The sequence below is a fragment of the Megalops cyprinoides genome, chromosome 2 (assembly GCF_013368585.1).
Source record: "Megalops cyprinoides isolate fMegCyp1 chromosome 2, fMegCyp1.pri, whole genome shotgun sequence".
Lineage (NCBI taxonomy): Eukaryota > Metazoa > Chordata > Actinopteri > Elopiformes > Megalopidae > Megalops > Megalops cyprinoides.
The window spans coordinates 2,381,213-2,398,413 of record NC_050584.1 but is presented as its reverse complement, the minus strand read 5'-3'; the positions used below and the strand labels follow the sequence as shown (position 1 = coordinate 2,398,413).

The 17,201-nt window shown below is 51.4% G+C and overlaps 1 protein-coding gene across 6 annotated transcripts in view; it reads left to right on the top strand.

The window, feature by feature from the left end:
* fryl (furry homolog, like) overlaps window positions 1-17,201 on the top strand; it is a 130,497-nt gene that overhangs the window by 48,563 nt on the left and 64,733 nt on the right. For 4 of the 6 annotated variants that reach the window (XM_036522869.1, XM_036522868.1, XM_036522866.1 and 1 more), the window contains one exon: window positions 15,521-15,720. In XM_036522869.1, the coding sequence (XP_036378762.1) occupies window positions 15,601-15,720 (120 nt within the window). In that variant the 5' untranslated portion in view covers window positions 15,521-15,600. Of the gene's footprint in view, window positions 1-4,264; window positions 4,338-15,520; window positions 15,721-17,201 lie in introns of those variants that run through there. The other 2 variants (XM_036522871.1, XM_036522867.1) reach the window with 1 other exon arrangement.

Genomic DNA, 17,201 nt, shown 5'->3' with positions numbered 1-17,201 from the left:
CACCATGAGATCGCTGACTGCTTGCTTCGGTGCTCAGATGCTTAACAAGGAAAAGCTTTACTCCCTCTGGTCTGTGCTGAAGGGCCATAGATATTATGCCTCAGCCTAAGAGTGCGTAAAGTAAGGACCGGATCATGGATCCTGTTACTCTTTCTGCCTCAGCATGTTGGTGAATCCAGGTCTGCTTACGGGGAGTCACTGATCACTCAGAATTATGAGTGCTGGTAGCGTACCAGACATCGCCCCCTGCTGGGCTAGCAAAATCCCGTCTGCATTTGAAAGCGGGCGTATTCTCCACACTGCATGGTGTCATGGTGTTGGTAGGGCGGGTCACTCTTTTCCTGTCGTGATGAGTTGCCGCGTAGTTTAACGGGCTCCATTCACTGAGCACACAGCTGGGTAACGCAGGACCCTGAACAGGGTCTCAGAAGACCTGCAGAAGTAGCGGTAGCGGTGACTCGCAGTGCGATTCCTGTTGTACGAGTTAAGCAAGCAGAAATTAAGACTCACTAAGGCGAGTGTGTGTTGCACATGACCTCACCCCACGAGTGCACTCAGTATGTGCCCTGCTGAAGAGAGGAAGACACCTCTGGGCGAAGGGTGTGTGCAGTAATAATGGGTCTGGTGCCAGCGACAGAGCCCCGCCCACTCCGTCCCACAGGCACCAGGTGTCAGGCTGTGTTCTGCAGCAGCTGCTGAGTGGTTCCTCCTTTGTGGGGTCGAAGTCGATGGGTGTTTGTGCACGTGTGAAGTCTGTGGTCGTGTGAGAGTGAGGGAGAGTAGTAGGGGGGCGGGAGAAAGAGTGTATTAGCTGCCATGTGTATTTTTAGGAAATCATTTCCTGCTTGTGAAAAAAAGAGTGAAGAAGAACCAAGCAGCTTTTCTCTTGCACCATCCTGTTTGCTGGCCCTTTGAGGGTCACGTGACCAGCTCTGAAAGAAACAGCTGGTGGTCATGTGACCAGCTCTGAAAGAAACAGCTGGTGCTCATGTGACCAGCTCTGAAAGGAACAGCTGATGGTCAAGTGACCAGCGTTTAAAAGGAACAGCTGGTGCTCATGTGACCAGCGTTTAAAAGGAACAGCTGATGGTCATGTGACCAGCGTTTAAAAGGAACAGCTGGTGCTCATGTGACCAGCGTTTAAAAGGAACAGCTGGTGCTCATGTGACCAGCGTTTAAAAGGAACAGCTGATGGTCAAGTGACCAGCGTTTAAAAGGAACAGCTGGTGCTCATGTGACCAGCGTTTAAAAGGAACAGCTGATGGTCAAGTGACCAGCGTTTAAAAGGAACAGCTGGTGCTCATGTGACCAGCGTTTAAAAGGAACAGCTGATGGTCAAGTGACCAGCGTTTAAAAGGAACAGCTGGTGCTCATGTGACCAGCTCTGAAAGGAACAGCTGATGGTCATGTGACCAGCTCTGAAAGGAACAGCTGATGGTCATGTGACCAGCTCTGAAAGGAACATCTGGTGGTCATGTGACCAGCTCTGAAAGGAACATCTGGTGGTCATGTGACCAGCTCTGAAAGAAACAGCTGGTGGTCAAGTGACCAGCGTTTAAAAGGAACAGCTGGTGCTCATGTGACCAGCTCTGAAAGGAACAGCTGATGGTCATGTGGCCAGCTCTGAAAGGAACAGCTGATGGTCATGTGGCCAGCTCTGAAAGGAACAGCTGATGGTCATGTGACCAGCTCTGAAAGGAACATCTGGTGGTCATGTGACCAGCTCTGAAAGGAACAGCTGATGGTCATGTGACCAGCTTTTAAAGAAACAGCTGATGCTCATGTGACCAGCTCTGAAAGGAGCAGCTGATGGTCATGTGACCAGCTCTGAAAGGAACAGCTGATGGTCATGTGACCCGCTCTGAAAGGAGCAGCTGATGGTCATGTGACCAGCTCTGAAAGGAACAGCTGGCGGTCATGTGACCAGCTCTGAAAGGAACAGCTGATGGTCATGTGACCAGCTTTTAAAGAAACAGCTGGTGGTCATGTGACCAGCTCTGAAAGGAACAGCTGATGCTCATGTGACCAGCTCTGAAAGGAGCAGCTGATGGTCATGTGACCAGCTCTGAAAGGAACAGCTGATGCTCATGTGACCAGCTCTGAAAGGAGCAGCTGATGGTCATGTGACCAGCTCTGAAAGGAGCAGCTGATGATCATGTGACCAGCTCTGAAAGGAGCAGCTGATGGTCATGTGACCAGCTCTGAAAGGAACAGCTGTTGGTCATGTGACCAGCTCTGAAAGGAACATCTGGTGGTCATGTGACCAGCTTTTAAAGAAACAGCTGGTGGTCATGTGACCAGCTTTTAAAGAAACAGCTGGTGGTCATGTGACCAGCTCTGAAAGGCACAGCTGGTGGTCATGTGACCAGCGTTTAAAGGAACAGCTGGTGGTCATGTGACCAGCGTTTAAAGGAACAGCTGGTGGTCATGTGACCAGCGTTTAAAAGGAACATCTGGTGGTCATGTGACCAGCGTTTAAAAGGAACATCTGGTGGTCATGTGACCAGCGTTTAAAGGAATGGCCAAAAAACCCTGCCCAAATGTACGCAGTATGTGCAGTGCACAGATCTGTGTGAAGAGGCGCAGAGTGGAGTGTTTCACCCCCCTGCTTCCCTCAGTGCTGGTGGGATGGGGCGGTAGGGAGGGAGGGAGGGAGGAGCCGGTGCTTCTGCGGCTCTGTCACCTCTGTGGGGGAGCTCTGAGCTGCGGGTCACTCAACACCGTGAGCAACGTCTTCATACCCCCGTGCTCCTGGGACAGGCAGGACACGGGTCTCGGCACAGGACGCAGGCTGCTGCGTGCTGGTGTAGCCGCAGTTTGCATTGATCGAATGGGCTGGTCTGAACGGCAGCGCAGGGCGTCCTCTGCTGACCTGGGGAAGCTCTCTGTGCCAGCTGCTCTTTCCCTTTGCCAGGGAAAAACAGCCCGGTTTGAAAAATGCAAAACGTCAGGTTAAAAAAAAAAAAAAAAAAAGATGAGAGCTGAAAAGCATCCAGGGAATGTTCTTTTGGGCAGTTTGTTTAATCAGCTCAAATGGCCTTCTGTTCAGAGCCCAGCGTTTTTAAAAGTTCACCCTCAACCAACTGCTCACTGATCTTAGCCACCTCATACTGCATGACATTCTCTCCCTCTCGCTCCTTCTTCCTCTCCGTCTTCCTCTCTTCCCTCTTCTCCCCCCCTTTCCCTCTCTCTGGTGTGCGTGTTGGTCGAGGAGCAGAGCTCTTGTGGCAGAGCAAAGGAGGTGCTCTGATAGTCTGATAATCCGGCAGGTTTGTGTGTTTGCAGTGTGATGCAGTGGGCCGGCTTGTTTCGCCGCGTGTTGATGACATCAGCTCCCCCCAGGGCCTCCCCTCTCAGGTGTAACCGGGATGATGTGCTGCACCGGTCTGCTCTGTGTGCGTGTGTGTTTGCTTGCACGAGAGCTTGTTCCGACACTTTCACATCAGAGAGAGAGAGAGAGAGAGAGGGGGAGAGGGAGAGGGAGAGAGAGAGGGAGAGAGGGAGAGAGAGGGAGAGAGAGAGGGGGAGAGGGAGAGAGAGAGGGAGAGAGAGAGGGAGAGAGGGAGAGAGGGAGAGAGAGGGAGAGAGAGAGGGAGAGAGAGAGAGGGAGAGGGAGAGGGAGAGGGAGAGAGAGAGAGGGAGAGAGAGAGAGGGAGAGAGAGAGAGAGAGAGAGGGAGGGAGGTCAACAGTCATCAGGAGCGAGCAAGCCAACAAGAGAGCAAGAGAGTGATTCAGTGGGGAGGGGTGTGTGTGCGTGCGTGTGTGTGTGTGTGTGGGAGGGAGGGAGCGGCAGAATAGCTGAGCCAGAGAAGTAGGCGCGGGGACACTGCACTAGGAGGAGGAATCCGCGCTGTGTCAGGACTGCAAACACAAGCTTGCGGAGCAAACTTTTCCCCTGCGTTTGCCAGCGTAGCCCTCTCCCCCCCCCCCAAGGCGAGAATGCAGGAACACACGGACCCCCTAACGGAGCTGCTGGCGGGGCGCTCTCGCCGCTAAAGGCCTCCACTACGGCTCAGGAGTCCTTCAGAGCCACGATTCATCTGCATTCAGCTGCCTGAGAGAGAGAGAGAGAGAGAGTGTGTGTGGTCTCCAGCATGCGCCTCTCCACGCTGAGGGCCAGCCAGCATCCGTGGAGGCCGGTTTCCTCAGAGTGAGGGGGAGAGGAGGGGGGGTTGTGCCTTGTCAGTGCACGTGAAGGAGAGACGCTGCAGGACTGCTCTGTGACTCCAGTGCCTTTGCCTTCCCCCAGTACCCTGCACCATCATGCTGAGCCTCCAGGATTCTGTGTTCTTCGAGATTAGCATTAAATCCCTGCTCAAGTCCTGGAGCGGGGCCTGTGAGTATCTCGCCTGAAATGGGGGTGCTGGCGGGGGGTGAAAGGTCAGCAGGAGGGGAGAGTAGGGCTGTGCAGGTCGCGATCGGGAGAGCAGGGTCTGGCTCAGCCCTTGTAGTGTTTGTGTGCTCCTCTCTGCGCTGTGGTGGAGCCATGTTTTTTTTTCCCTCAGTACTGTAGTTATCTACTGTGTCTCTGTTCTCTAGTATCTGCAGTAGTATCTGTAGCATGTGCTGTAGTGTCTCCGTGCTGTGGCGTCTCCGTGCTGCAGGTTGCCTGTACGGCCAGGTGGTTGGATCTCGCAGGAGGTGCAGCAGCAGTGCGATCATCGCTCCTGGCATCCTCACGCACCGCCATAGGCTGCTCCGAGCCACTGGCCGCAGGAACGTGCTTTTTACCCTGAGACACAGCGCCAGTAGGCCTCTGACACTGGGACCTCCACGCTGCTGTGGACCTGGATACTGCAGAGAGAGGGAGAGAGAGGCAGACAGTGAGAACAGCACGTACCTGTAACTTGAGAGCAGTAGTGATGATGAGGCCCCTGGAACTCTCAGCTAACCATGCCTCATCCTCTATCTCACTCTCTCTCTCTTTCCTCTGGGATGGCTGTACTTCCTCCCATCGATCCGGCCTCTATTGAACATACTCCATTAGAAAGGGCGTGGTTTGTGCTCAGGCATTGAGCCAACTCTGAAATGTATACCCCACAGCGTCCTGTGTCTGCGAGACGCTGCAGCGTCAAGGGACTCATTTCCATGTCCCCTCATGACCTCTGACCTTGGGCATCATCTCCCAGCAGACCCTCTGTAACACTGTTGTGTGTGTGTGTTTGTGTGTGTGCATTAATGTACTTGTATGAATGAACATGCACGAATGTGCATACATCACATACACAGTACAAGGGCTGTTTGAGCTCCAGGAGCAGTTTCCTCGTATTGCAGTACCGGAGAGGCTCACTGGCGGTCACTACACCACGTGGAGCCAGAATGGGAGTACCTGTTTGCAGCACAGAACCGTAACGAGACTGTTCAGCCCACAAGAGGGTTGCGTCAGCTTCACACGAGTTCATTCCTAAGTTCACACATAAAACAGTAGGAGTTTGATTACACAAATGTGGTTGCACCACAACTGCTGGTGGTCTAATGTAAGGAGAGTCTTCTGGTTCTGGTTCAGGAAATCGTCATGTAGGATGCTGTCTCACCGTGACAGATTCTCATCAGTGGCTTTTCTCAGTGAAACTGCAGCTACAGTAAAATGTAGGACACAGATGTGTGGATGTAGCCAGTTAGCATGCTACTTTTGTAGTTAAATATTCATTTCTGATGTGTATTGGATTTAGCAGATAGCTAGCGAATATCTGCTGAGCCAGGTTTAAATCAGATGGATGATGGCCAGCCACTGATCAGCATTATTAGCTGTACAATGTGGTGAGATGCAGAAGCACCGGTCAGGTGAGCTGCACCGAAAGGCATCTTCTGCTATTGCTTGATAAGTCACTGTGGGTTAGGTCTGTGCTAAATCTGAGTGAAATGTGTTTCCAGCCCTAAGCTGCAGCTCCTTGGTGACTTTTTATCAATTACTCAGCTGTTATGGTGAAGTGTGTAGTGTGGTGCAGCCCATTTGAGTTTTGCAGTGTCATTCAGTGCAGTAAGTTAGCTGAAGATGACAATAATCCGCATACACTTTGTCCTTGACAGGACCGCAGGGCCAGTGTGGGGATTTGGTCATATTGTTACAGGTGGTCAGTGTGCTCTGGCTGCGGTCGTACCGTTACAGGACCGTGCTGTCGGTGTGGAGTTACGGTCGCACCGTTACAGGACCGTGCAGTCAGTATGGAGTTACGGTCACGCCGTTACGGGGCCGTGCAGTCAGACCATGCACTCTGGCAGCAGTTAGGCAGCCGCCGCTCGCCAGATTCCGGCCGCTGGCGTGTTTCGGTTGCGCCTTTCAGCTCCGACAATGAGGTAGACATCATAGCGGCCTAGATTCAGCTGCCCTCCGCCCCCCACGGCCCGGTGCCAGCTCTGCCCTCTCTCTGCCAGCCTTCTAGAATATTGAGCCCCGTGCAGCCATCCTGCTGCCCCCTCCCAGCCCGAGCTCGCACATCTGCTGCGGATTCCTGCAGACAATGGAGCGAAAAAGCTCCAGAGCCTTTTCCAGCCAGAGCTGCTGTGGCTCTGAACCTGCCATCAGCAGGGGAGCCCTTCCTGTCTAAACAATCACAGGCTCAGTTTTCAGGTTACGCGTACAGCAAAGCCGTTTGGCTGTCAACAGCCTCTTACTGCAGTGGGGATTGTTTTGCTCTGTTTTGATAATGTCTTCCACTGGCAGCAGCCAGCACAACAGCGCCCCCCGGGGCTCGGTGGTGTTAAACGCATGCTGTTGGCCTGCTTGGGGGACTGAAGGCAAAGTGGATCTGACGGTGTCAGGGAGCAGTGGAGGTGCAGTTAAGGACCTGGCTCATTAGCCAGGGTTCTGGGAGCCGCTGTACGTGACCTCTGGACCTTGGGACAGCAGATAAAAGCATTCTTGTGGGGCTAAATCTATACCTGGAATTTCCTTCCAGCAAAAGCAGATGTCCAGTCAGCAAGGTTACCCTCTGAGAATGATTCCTGAGCAGCTGCTGTCTGCAGGAGGCCTCTTTCCTGTTTGTGTGTCCTCATAAACGTTAAAGTAAGCCTCGCCTCCTCTGCGGGCTGCGTCTGTGTGTGTATGTGTGTGTGGGCATGCGCGCGTGTGTGTGTGCGCAGGCATGCGCAGATAGTGCATTGGGCCCTCTCCTGCACAGTTGAAGTCGGAAGTTTACATACAGTTAGGCTGAAGTCATTAAAACTCATTTTTAACCACTCCACAGATGTTAACAAACTATAGTTTTGGCAAGTCAGTTAGGACGTCTACTTTGTGCATGACACAAGTAATTTTTCCAACAACTTCTTACAGACACATTATTTCACTTATAATTCACGATATCACAATTCCAGTGGGTCAGTTGTTTACATATACTATAAGTTGACTGTGCCTTTAAACAGCTTGGAAAATTCCAGAAAATGATGTCATGGCTTTAGAAGCTTCTGATAGGCTAATTGACATCATTTGAGTCAATTGGAGGTGGATGTATTTTAAGGCCTACCTTCAAACTCAGTGCCTCTTTGCTTGACATGGGAAAATCAAAAGAAATCAGCCGAGATCTCCGAAAAAAAATTGTGGGCCTCCACAAGTCTGGTTCATCCTTGGGAGCAATTTCCAAACGCCTGAAGGTACCATGTTCATCTGTACAAGCAATAGTACGCAAGTATAAACACCATGGGACCACGCAGCCGCCATACCGCTCAGGAAGCTACTTTGGCGTGAAAAGTGCAAATGAATCCCAGAACAACAGCAAAGGACCATGTGAAGATGCTGGAGGAAACCGGTACAAAAGTATCTATATCCACAGTAAAACGAGTCCTATATCGACATAACCTCAAAGGCCGCTCAGCAAGGAAGAAGCCACTGCTCCAGAACCGCCATAAAAAAAGCCAGACTATGGTTTGCAACTGCACATGGAGACAAAGATCTTACTTTTGTAGAAATGTCCTCTGGTCTGGTGAAACAAAAATTGAACTGTTGGGCTATAATGACCATTGTTATGTTTGGAGGAAAAAGGGGGAGGCTTGCAAGCTGAAGAACACCATCCCAACCGTGAAGCACGGGGGTGGCAGCATCGTGTTGTGGGGGTGCTTTCCTGCAGGAGGGACTGGTGCACTTCACGAAATAGATGGCATCATGAGGAAGGAAAATTATGTGGATATATTGAAGCAACATCTCAAGACATCAGCCAGGAAGTTGAAGCTTGGTCGTAAATGGGTCTTCCAAATGGATAATGACCCCCAAGCATACTTCCAAAGTTGTGGCAAAATGGCTTAAGGACAGCAAAGTCAAGGTATTGGAGTGGCCATCACAAAGCCCTGACCTCAATCCCATAGAAAATTTGTGGGCAGAACTGAAGAAGCGTGTGCGAGCAAGGAGGCATACAAACCTGACTCGGTTACACCAGTTCTGTCAGGAGGAATGGGCCAAAGTTCCAGCAACTTGTTGTGAGAAGCTTGTGGAAGGCTACCTGAAACATTTGACCCAAGTTAAACAATTTAAAGGCAGCGCTACCAATGCTACTTCCGACCCACTGGGAATGTGATGAAAGAAATAAAAGCTGAAATAAATCATTACAATTCTGCTCTCTACAATTATTCTGACATTTCACATTCTTAAAATAAAGTAGCGATCCTAACTGACCTAAGACAGGGAATGTTTACTAGGATTAAATGTCAGGAATTGTGAACAACTGAGTTTACAGTTAACATCCTCAGTAAGGATGTTGAATGGTCACATTACAGGTGGAACAGTGAGGTGTATAACGTTCTGGAAGTGAGCGCTTCCTTTGCGTTTCGTCCGGATTCCACACGCAGCTCACATCTGTGAGACTGAAACAGTGGAGCACCTTCCCCTGCAGTCACGTTCAGTTGTGCTCTCTCTCTCTCAGTAACTGGCTCTCTCTCACCCTCAGTAACTTATTCGCTCACTCACTCTGTCTCTCTCTCTCTCTCTCGGTCACTGTTACTCTCGTAGTTTCACTCACTCTCTCACTCAGTAACTCCCTCACTCCCTGTCTCCGGTGCGCTGACTGTCATACCCTCAGCCGAGACAGCAGGCAGGTCTCCGTTGAGCAGCAGAGATGCGGGGTACAGTGTGTCACGCCCAACGCACCCTCACTCAAGTCCTGTACGCTCAGGTTGAAATCAGCTCTGTTGACATGACTGTCAACACATGACTGTGTTCTACAACATTGCCAATGCAAATAGGCCTAAGTCATTAAAACAAAATGATTGTACAAAATGGCACATTGATGTTCATCTGCACTTTTTTTTCCACAGTGCAGGACAAAGGTGTGTTTTCAGCCCTCGCCTATCTCTGGGTGTCTGGGTGACCAGAGCACCTCTCCTCCCGCAGCCTTCGCCTCTCACCTGGGCCAATCTGAGCGGCCATATTCTGGCACTGAGGAGATAATCGGCTCATCTGCCCGCATTTGAGGGCCTGATGGCCGTCGCAGCTTCTCTGCGTTTAGGCCTAGTTTTCTAAATTGGGGTTATCGGCAGAGAACAGGTCTGAGCGCAGAAACACTTAGTGTTCGTAATTGGATTTGTGGGTTTCAGAGCTAGTTAACTCAAGGGGTTCTTTTTAGAGTTCAGTTCTTAGGCTACCATGTAAAGCGTTAGCACTGTCGTAGAGACCCAGAGATTTTACATCTTGCATTTTAGTGTATTTGTTTTTAGTGGGAATGGGTACATGTCTGACCTGTTTCTGACACTCTTATGCGCACACGCACACACACACACACACACACACACACACACACACACACACACACACACACACACACACACACACAGTGTGCTGGCTGCTTTGGCCCTCCCTCTGTAGAACATGCCATTCTCTCTGTGTCCCCCAGAGGCTGACAGGGGCAGCACACAGCATCCACTGTAACATGGGCTTGTGAACTGTCAGGACTGACCGGTGTGATTGTAGGAAGGAATTGGGATTCTGTGTGTGTGTGTGTGTGAGGATGGGTCTCTTAATGAATGTGATTAAAGAGAACTTTATGGCTTACTGACATGCCTTAACTATGGGAGAAAGGGAAACCATTTAGTTTTACTGCAATAATTTGGCGTGTTTGGAAAGGTTGTGCAATCCCTTTGGGTGCACTTTTAATTCCCTGCATCACTGAGGTGGCAGTGTGGTGTCCTCTGAAGACCCCTTATCTGTTCTCATGTGCGTCAGACTGTCTGCTAAACCTGCTCCCCCTGCAACAGATCTCCATTCACCAGTGTGTCTACTAAACCTGCTCCCCCTGAAACAGATCCCCATTCACCATCTGCTAAACTTGCTCCCCCTGCGGCACAGATCAGAACAGATCTTCTCAAATTCCCATTTTCCAGTGTGTCTGTTAAACCTGCTCCCCCTGCAGCAATTAAACATTGTTAAATTACAGCCGGTCTCTAGCTGGATGCGATGAATTTTAGTTCTTTCACCACCTCTGTGTCTGTGTCAGCAGTGCTCACAAGTGCTCATGCATTGAAGTCTAGCAGTAGTATAGCTATAGTGTATTTATGGTCTGTGTGGTGTGTAGTATGTTTATGGTACTGTGTCGGTGCAGTGTGTAGTATATTTGTGGTACTGTGTCAGTGCGGTATGTGGTGTGTTTATGGTACTGTGTCGGTGCAGTGTGTAGTATATTTATGGTACTGTGTCAGTGCGGTATGTGGTGTGTTTATGGTACTGTGTCGGTGCAGTGTGTAGTATATTTGTGGTACTGTGTCAGTGCGGTATGTGGTGTGTTTATGGTACCGTGTGGATGCAGTGTGTAGTATATTTGTGGTACTGTGTCAGTGCGGTATGTGGTGTGTTTATGGTACCGTGTGGATGCAGTGTGTAGTATATTTGTGGTACTGTGTCAGTGCGGTATGTGGTGTGTTTATGGTACCGTGTGGATGCAGTGTGTAGTATATTTGTGGTACTGTGTCAGTGCGGTATGTGTTTTGTTTATGGTATTGTGTAGGTGCAGTGTGTAGTATATTTGCGGTATGTGGTGTGTTTATGGTAGTGTGTTGATGCAGTGTGTAGTATATTTATGGTACTGAGTCAGTGTGGTGTCCTGTGTACTGTTGTGGAAGCATTTGGCTATACAGCATCCAGAAACAAGATACCATGGTGATTATGGTAATGATGCTCCATCGATAGGCTAGTCCTCTGGTGTTTCTGTGTCATGGGGGGGTTCTGAGCCGGGGGTCTCAGCAGCTGGAACTTCCAGCTGCATTCAGAACTCAGAGAGATGGGGGGAGAGGGGCAGGGAGAGAGGTGGGGAGGAGAGAGGGCGCATCGCTGGTTCACAAAGAGTCTTTGTGAGAGTGTGGTGGGGGCCTGTGTGTAACTGGGGCCACAGGCAGGAGCTGCTGGAGGTCAGGGGGTTACGGAATGTTGCTTGAGTGAGGCCTCTCTTGATGCACCCCTCAGAAAACAACTGTTACTGCATATCACTGAGCATGCTGCTAATACCGCACTCTGCTCAGTGTGTTGGCTAAGGCTTGGGTTGCCCTCCGTCCTGTAAAATACGGAATCATCCCATAATTGGAAACTAAAAGATGTGTTCCGTATTGAACTGATACGGGACGCACTTTGTTCCGTATTTTTGAGAATCAATTCAGTGCAAATCTAAAGGAGAGGAAATATTACAGGTTAGACTATTAAAACAGGGTGATTTGTATGAGATAGAAGGAAACCCTGCTGCTCTCCCTCAGCCAGTCTGTCCACTACCCAAACAGAGAATGCGCTTCTCATTGGTCGTGAGTCGCAACCAATGAGAAGCGCTGTCAGCATTGCTACGATACGCCTGACAGCGCTAAAGATTGAAGTTCATTCATAAACCAGGTCTGCTTTATTCAAAAGTAGGGCTGGGCAATAAAATAATAATCATCGCGATATAATTTTCATGAATAGAAATATAACAAATGTGCGATAAATGTTTGATAGAATTATTTTCCATACTTAGACAGCATGCACAGAAATGATTCACAAACTGCCAATCATGTTGCAGGAATAGAGTTATGCATTGCGCAAGTTAGGTTGCACGGTGAGAGGTATAAATTCAGGCCAGCACGTGGTATTGTTTACAGACACAGTGGCTGACAGGTTTGTAGTTGGAGCGGAATAAGCAAAATAAGCAAAATGAGCGACACCGAAAAAAAAGCAGTGCCCATGACCAGCTTGAAGGATGAAGACATCGCCGACAAGAAAGGTCACTCAACTTCAGTAGTTTGGAGATATTTTGGCTATTTACAATCCGACAAAAACAGAGCAGCGTGCACTGCAAACTGTGCCGAAGACACATGGCATCAACGACAGGCAACACCACACACCTGGTTCATCATTTGAAACAATATCACCCGTTAGAACACGCAGAAAGTAAGAAATTACAGTACCGAACGAGTGTTGTTAGTGGACCCTCCACAAGCACCAGCCCAGTACCCAGTGCGACTACCCAGCAGCAAACAATCCTATCAGCATTTTCCAGCACCGTGCCTTAGGAGAAAAAAAAAGCAAAGAGACGAAGACATCACAAATGTAACTGCATATCGCATTGCAAAAGACATGCTTCCCGTTAGCACTGTTGAAAATGAGGGATTCAAGAAGCTTATCAAAGTCCATCAAATGTAGTTTTTGTATATATTGTTTTTCTTAAAATACAGTTCTGTTTCATTCTAAAGAATGAGAAAATACTGTATGTGAAACTGTTGCTTTGCACAGCCCAAATAAAATTCTTGAATGATAATCTGTTACACACGTATTCCTATTGCTCAAAAATACAAAACTGATCAAATTCAGGTTTGTGTGTTTGCTTGTCTTAATACATGGGCATATAGATACCTGTCTGGTAAATGGTTGAAGCCATTGCAGTTTCCTTGATGTGATTATGTGTGGTATGGATAGGACTTCTCACAACCAAGTATGTGGGCATTTTTATGTTATACCTTTAGATACAGTAGTCTACTACTGAAGGGTAATGCAGGTGTAAGACCCGTTATATTTGTTACAGGTCCACAGTGGTTGGAGCTCCTCAGTCCAACACCCCTTCCCCCCGTTGTGCACTCTGAGCAGTGTGTCAGTGTGTTGGCTAAGACCACACTCTGTACAGTGCGTCAGCTGGCTCCATTGAGCCTCATTTGGTGGTAGAGCTGGTTTCATTTGAATTCGTCCGAAACTAAGCCATATTTTTAAAGTGGGCGTGGAGAACGTTTGCTTAGCTGTCGGTGCTGCCTGATTTGGGGCAGATATGTGGACATAGTGCCAGAGGCAGGACAGTCAGACCGCTGTCCGCGCGTGTTTGTGCGGTGACAGCAGCTAAACATTTTGTAGAGAATGGGTTCATAGACACGGGGGAAGAGTGTGCTTTTTCCTCCTAAGTTGAAGACTGCCTTGAAGGCAGATCTCATTGTTTAATATTTGAGATCGGAAGGAGTTTCTCTCCAAACAGGAGACGCATTCATTGTAATGCAGTGTAAAAGCAAATGGCTGTGATAGGCTCAGCACATGCGTGGCGTTAGCGTGGCACAGCGCTGGAGTTGAGCTGGCATCCTGGGTCAGTCTGGTTGAATGTGCCTGCTGCTGGAGGCTCAGGGAGGGGAGGGGCTGCGCAGACTGACTGACATCTGTCCACAAACACTGACCCACTCCCAGAGACTGCAGCTGTCAGCTGTCGAACACTGAGTTCCCTGAACCTGAGAAGTGGCTTCCATGATAGAGAACCATCCCTCTGTGTGTGTGTGTGTGTGTGTGTGTGTGTGTGTGTGTGTGTGTGTGTGTGTGTGTGTGTGTGTGTGTGTGTGTGTGTGTGTGTGCGCGCGTGCGTCATATTTCTGTGCTTGGCGTGGTTAGTGCACTATGTCAGTTGCGCAGCAAACCCTGGTCCTGCTGCTGCCCTGAGAGAGAGCAGGGGACAGAGCACATCGCGTGTTTCTCCTCTGTTGCAGACTGGGACTGTGGGAGTAATGCTGGCTTTTTTATCTTCCTGTGAAGCAGTCAGCTGCGTGGGGTGAGGGGGGCGGGGCTCCTGACTGGCTAATGAGAGCTGGCTATGTGACGTTTGGGCTTGAGTAACCCGGTAAACAAAGCAGGAGTATTCCTCTGCCTCTGCGCAGTAAGAGCGGGCGTCTGCCTCTGCGCGGTCGGAGCGGCCGTCTGCCTCTGCGCAGTCAGAGCAGGCGTCTGCCTCTGCGCAGTCAGAGCGGGCGTCTGCCTCTGCGCGGTCGGAGCAGCCGTCTGCCTCTGCGCAGTCAGAGCAGGCGTCTGCCTCTGCGCGGTCGGAGCGGCCGTCTGCCTCTGCGCGGTCGGAGCGGCCGTCTGCCTCTGCGCAGTCGGAGCGGGCGTCTGCCTCTGCGCGGTCGGAGCGGCCGTCTGCCTCTGCGCAGTCAGAGCGGGCGTCTGCCTCTGCGCGGTCGGAGCAGCCGTCTGCCTCTGCGCAGTCAGAGCGGGCGTCTGCCTCTGCGCGGTCGGAGCGGCCGTCTGCCTCTGCGCAGTCAGAGCGGGCGTCTGCCTCTGCGCGGTCGGAGCAGCCGTCTGCCTCTGCGCAGTCAGAGCAGGCGTCTGCCTCTGCGCGGTCGGAGCGGCCGTCTGCCTCTGCGCGGTCGGAGCGGCCGTCTGCCTCTGCGCAGTCAGAGCAGGCGTCTGCCTCTGCGCGGTCGGAGCGGCCGTCTGCCTCTGCGCAGTCAGAGCAGGCGTCTGCCTCTGCGCGGTCGGAGCGGCCGTCTGCCTCTGCGCGGTCGGAGCGGCCGTCTGCCTCTGCGCAGTCAGAGCAGGCGTCTGCCTCTGCGCGGTCGGAGCGGCCGTCTGCCTCTGCGCGGTCGGAGCGGCCGTCTGCCTCTGTGCAGTCGTCGTGTTGTAACAGGCTTGTGGACTGGCTCAGCGGCTGGGACAGGAAATGACGTAGCTTTGGAAAAATCTGTTCTGTTCTCTTTCAGCAAGGGAGGTGTCTGTCTTTTGCTGGACGCACGCACGCACGCGGGTGGGCGGGCGTGCACGCACATGGACGCAAACACACACCCAGCCAGGACTGTTTGTGTTGAGAGTGTATGCAGGGTATGCTGAACTCTCAGTGTAGAGGTGTGTGCCTGGAGTGCACTGCTGTGTGTAAATATTGAGGAGGTGTGTTTAGGAGTCCAGTTTCCACTCTCAATTAAGTGCAATTTCCTGCTGTGTTTTCTAGGAGGGCAGCTGAGCTACAGTTTTCAGGCTGCGCTCAGCCTTAGAGTAGTCATGGCATTTGGATTCTCTCAGACGGTTGCATGTGCCTAGTGGCAAGGAATTGCACCCCAGTCTGAGGAGCGGAGGGTCTCAGAGGCTGGCTCCCAAGGCCGACACCCCCTGCCTCTGAGGCCCGAGACCAGCCCACCTCCCTCTGAGCCTCAGGCCTGCTTATCTGCTGGGGAAGGGGTCAGTGTTTCATGTTCACAGCTGAATGCCTGCTCTTTGCCTGTATATTGCCTGTGTGTACATACAGTACGTGCGCGTGTGCATGCATATTTCTGTGTTAATGCATGTATGTACTGCTCTGACCCGTCTGACCTGTCTGACCCATCTGCCCCCCTCTGCCCCCGCAGCCTCGGCCCCGGTCAGCTCTGTGAGTAGACGCCGCGTTTCTGCCGCACACTCCTCCCCCTGGGAGAAGCGCACCGCTGCCATGTCCAACATCACCATTGACCCCGAGCTCAAGCCCGGGGAGTACGTCATCAAGAGCCTGTTTGCCGAGTTCGCCGTGTTGGCCGAGAAGAAGATCGAGGTGGTGATGGCCGAGCCGCTGGTGAGTCACCCTCTTTGCCAGGTCAAACACCACAGGTGTTAATCTCTCCCTCAGTTCAAGGTGAAACCCTAAAGGTCCCCTTTATTAGGACCATATCTCAGGATAAAGGTGTGTGTGTGTGAGGTGTGTGTGTGTTGGGTACATCCCAGTGTGTGTGTGTGTGTGTGTGTGTGTGTGTGTGTGTGTGTGTGTGTGTGTGTGTGTGTGAGGGGAGTGCAAAGAGGTGGAGCTGAGGGCACAGTGAGGTGCAGGAGGAGTTTTGGGGGGTGGGGGGGGGCACATTCTTGCTCTTTCCCAGCAGCTGTGGCTTCACAGCACTCCAGGAACTCATGGATCCCCTGGCGCTAAGAACAGCTCTCCGGTGGGCATGGGGCCTCTGCCTAGCCAGGAGCCAAGGAGGAGAGTCCTCACCTCCCCCTCTGTCCCTCCTCCTCTACCGCTTTACCTCTGCCTTTCTCCTTTCTCTCTCCCCTCTTCTCTCTTTCCTCCTCTCTCTCTTTCTTCCGCTCTCCCCCACCACCCACTTTCCTCCTCTCTCTCTCTCTCTCTCTCTCTCTCTCTCTCTCTCTCTCTCTCTCTCTCTCTCTCTCCATGCTCCTCCTTGCTGATCTGGCTCTAGCCTGCAGGGGACAGAGCAGTGAGTAAGCAGGACACTGCTCTTACGCGTGGTCGTGGGACAGCAGTGCATAGTGGCCAATCAGGGAAAGGCAAACCACCAGAAATAAAGGAAGCGGCTGGATCAGAGAAAGCAGCTTCAGGGAGCGCTTGGCCGTCACCCAGCAGGCCACAGTGCAGCTGCTGCGTGACAGTGAGGCCGATGTCGTCAAACAGGCTGGGCTCGATGAGGAGGCCCCGGTGCAGAGCATCCTCATGCTGAGAGCTGTGGAAGGAGAGAGGCCCTCAGTAAAGAGTGAGGCCCCAGCACTTAACTGCTGAAGGCAGTGTGGGAGAGGCCTAGTGCGTTCTGGAAAGGTTTGAGGGGAGCTGTGTGCCACGCAGCAGTGAGATCCTGTGTAGGGCGTGACCCTCTTCGATCCCGTGTCTGTCATTCCTGGAACTGGTGTGTGAGAATGAAGGAGATTACTGTGGGTTGGACAGCAGCACTCCCTGAATGAGTGTGATTATGGGTAATGATCACTGCAGAACATTCATCACTTTGCTCAACAAAGCCCAGCCTGACATGCACGTCCGCCCACCTGTCGTGAGGATCACCTGCTGAAGGGCACACAAGTGCTCCTACCCTGACCTCTGACCTCCTTCCAGCCACCGTTAGCGTTTGGCTCTGCAGAATGCATTGGCAAAGAGCACTCCCCCATACAGCTCACAGGTCCTCACTGTGCGTGCGTGCGTGCGTGCGCATCTGTGAGGAATACTAGAATGAAACTGTTTTCTTCTTCACTTTCCCCACCTCAAATTACTCTACTTTTTCAGGTTTATATTGCTGTTAAAGCATGAGAGTTTATAAACAGACTATCTCAGAC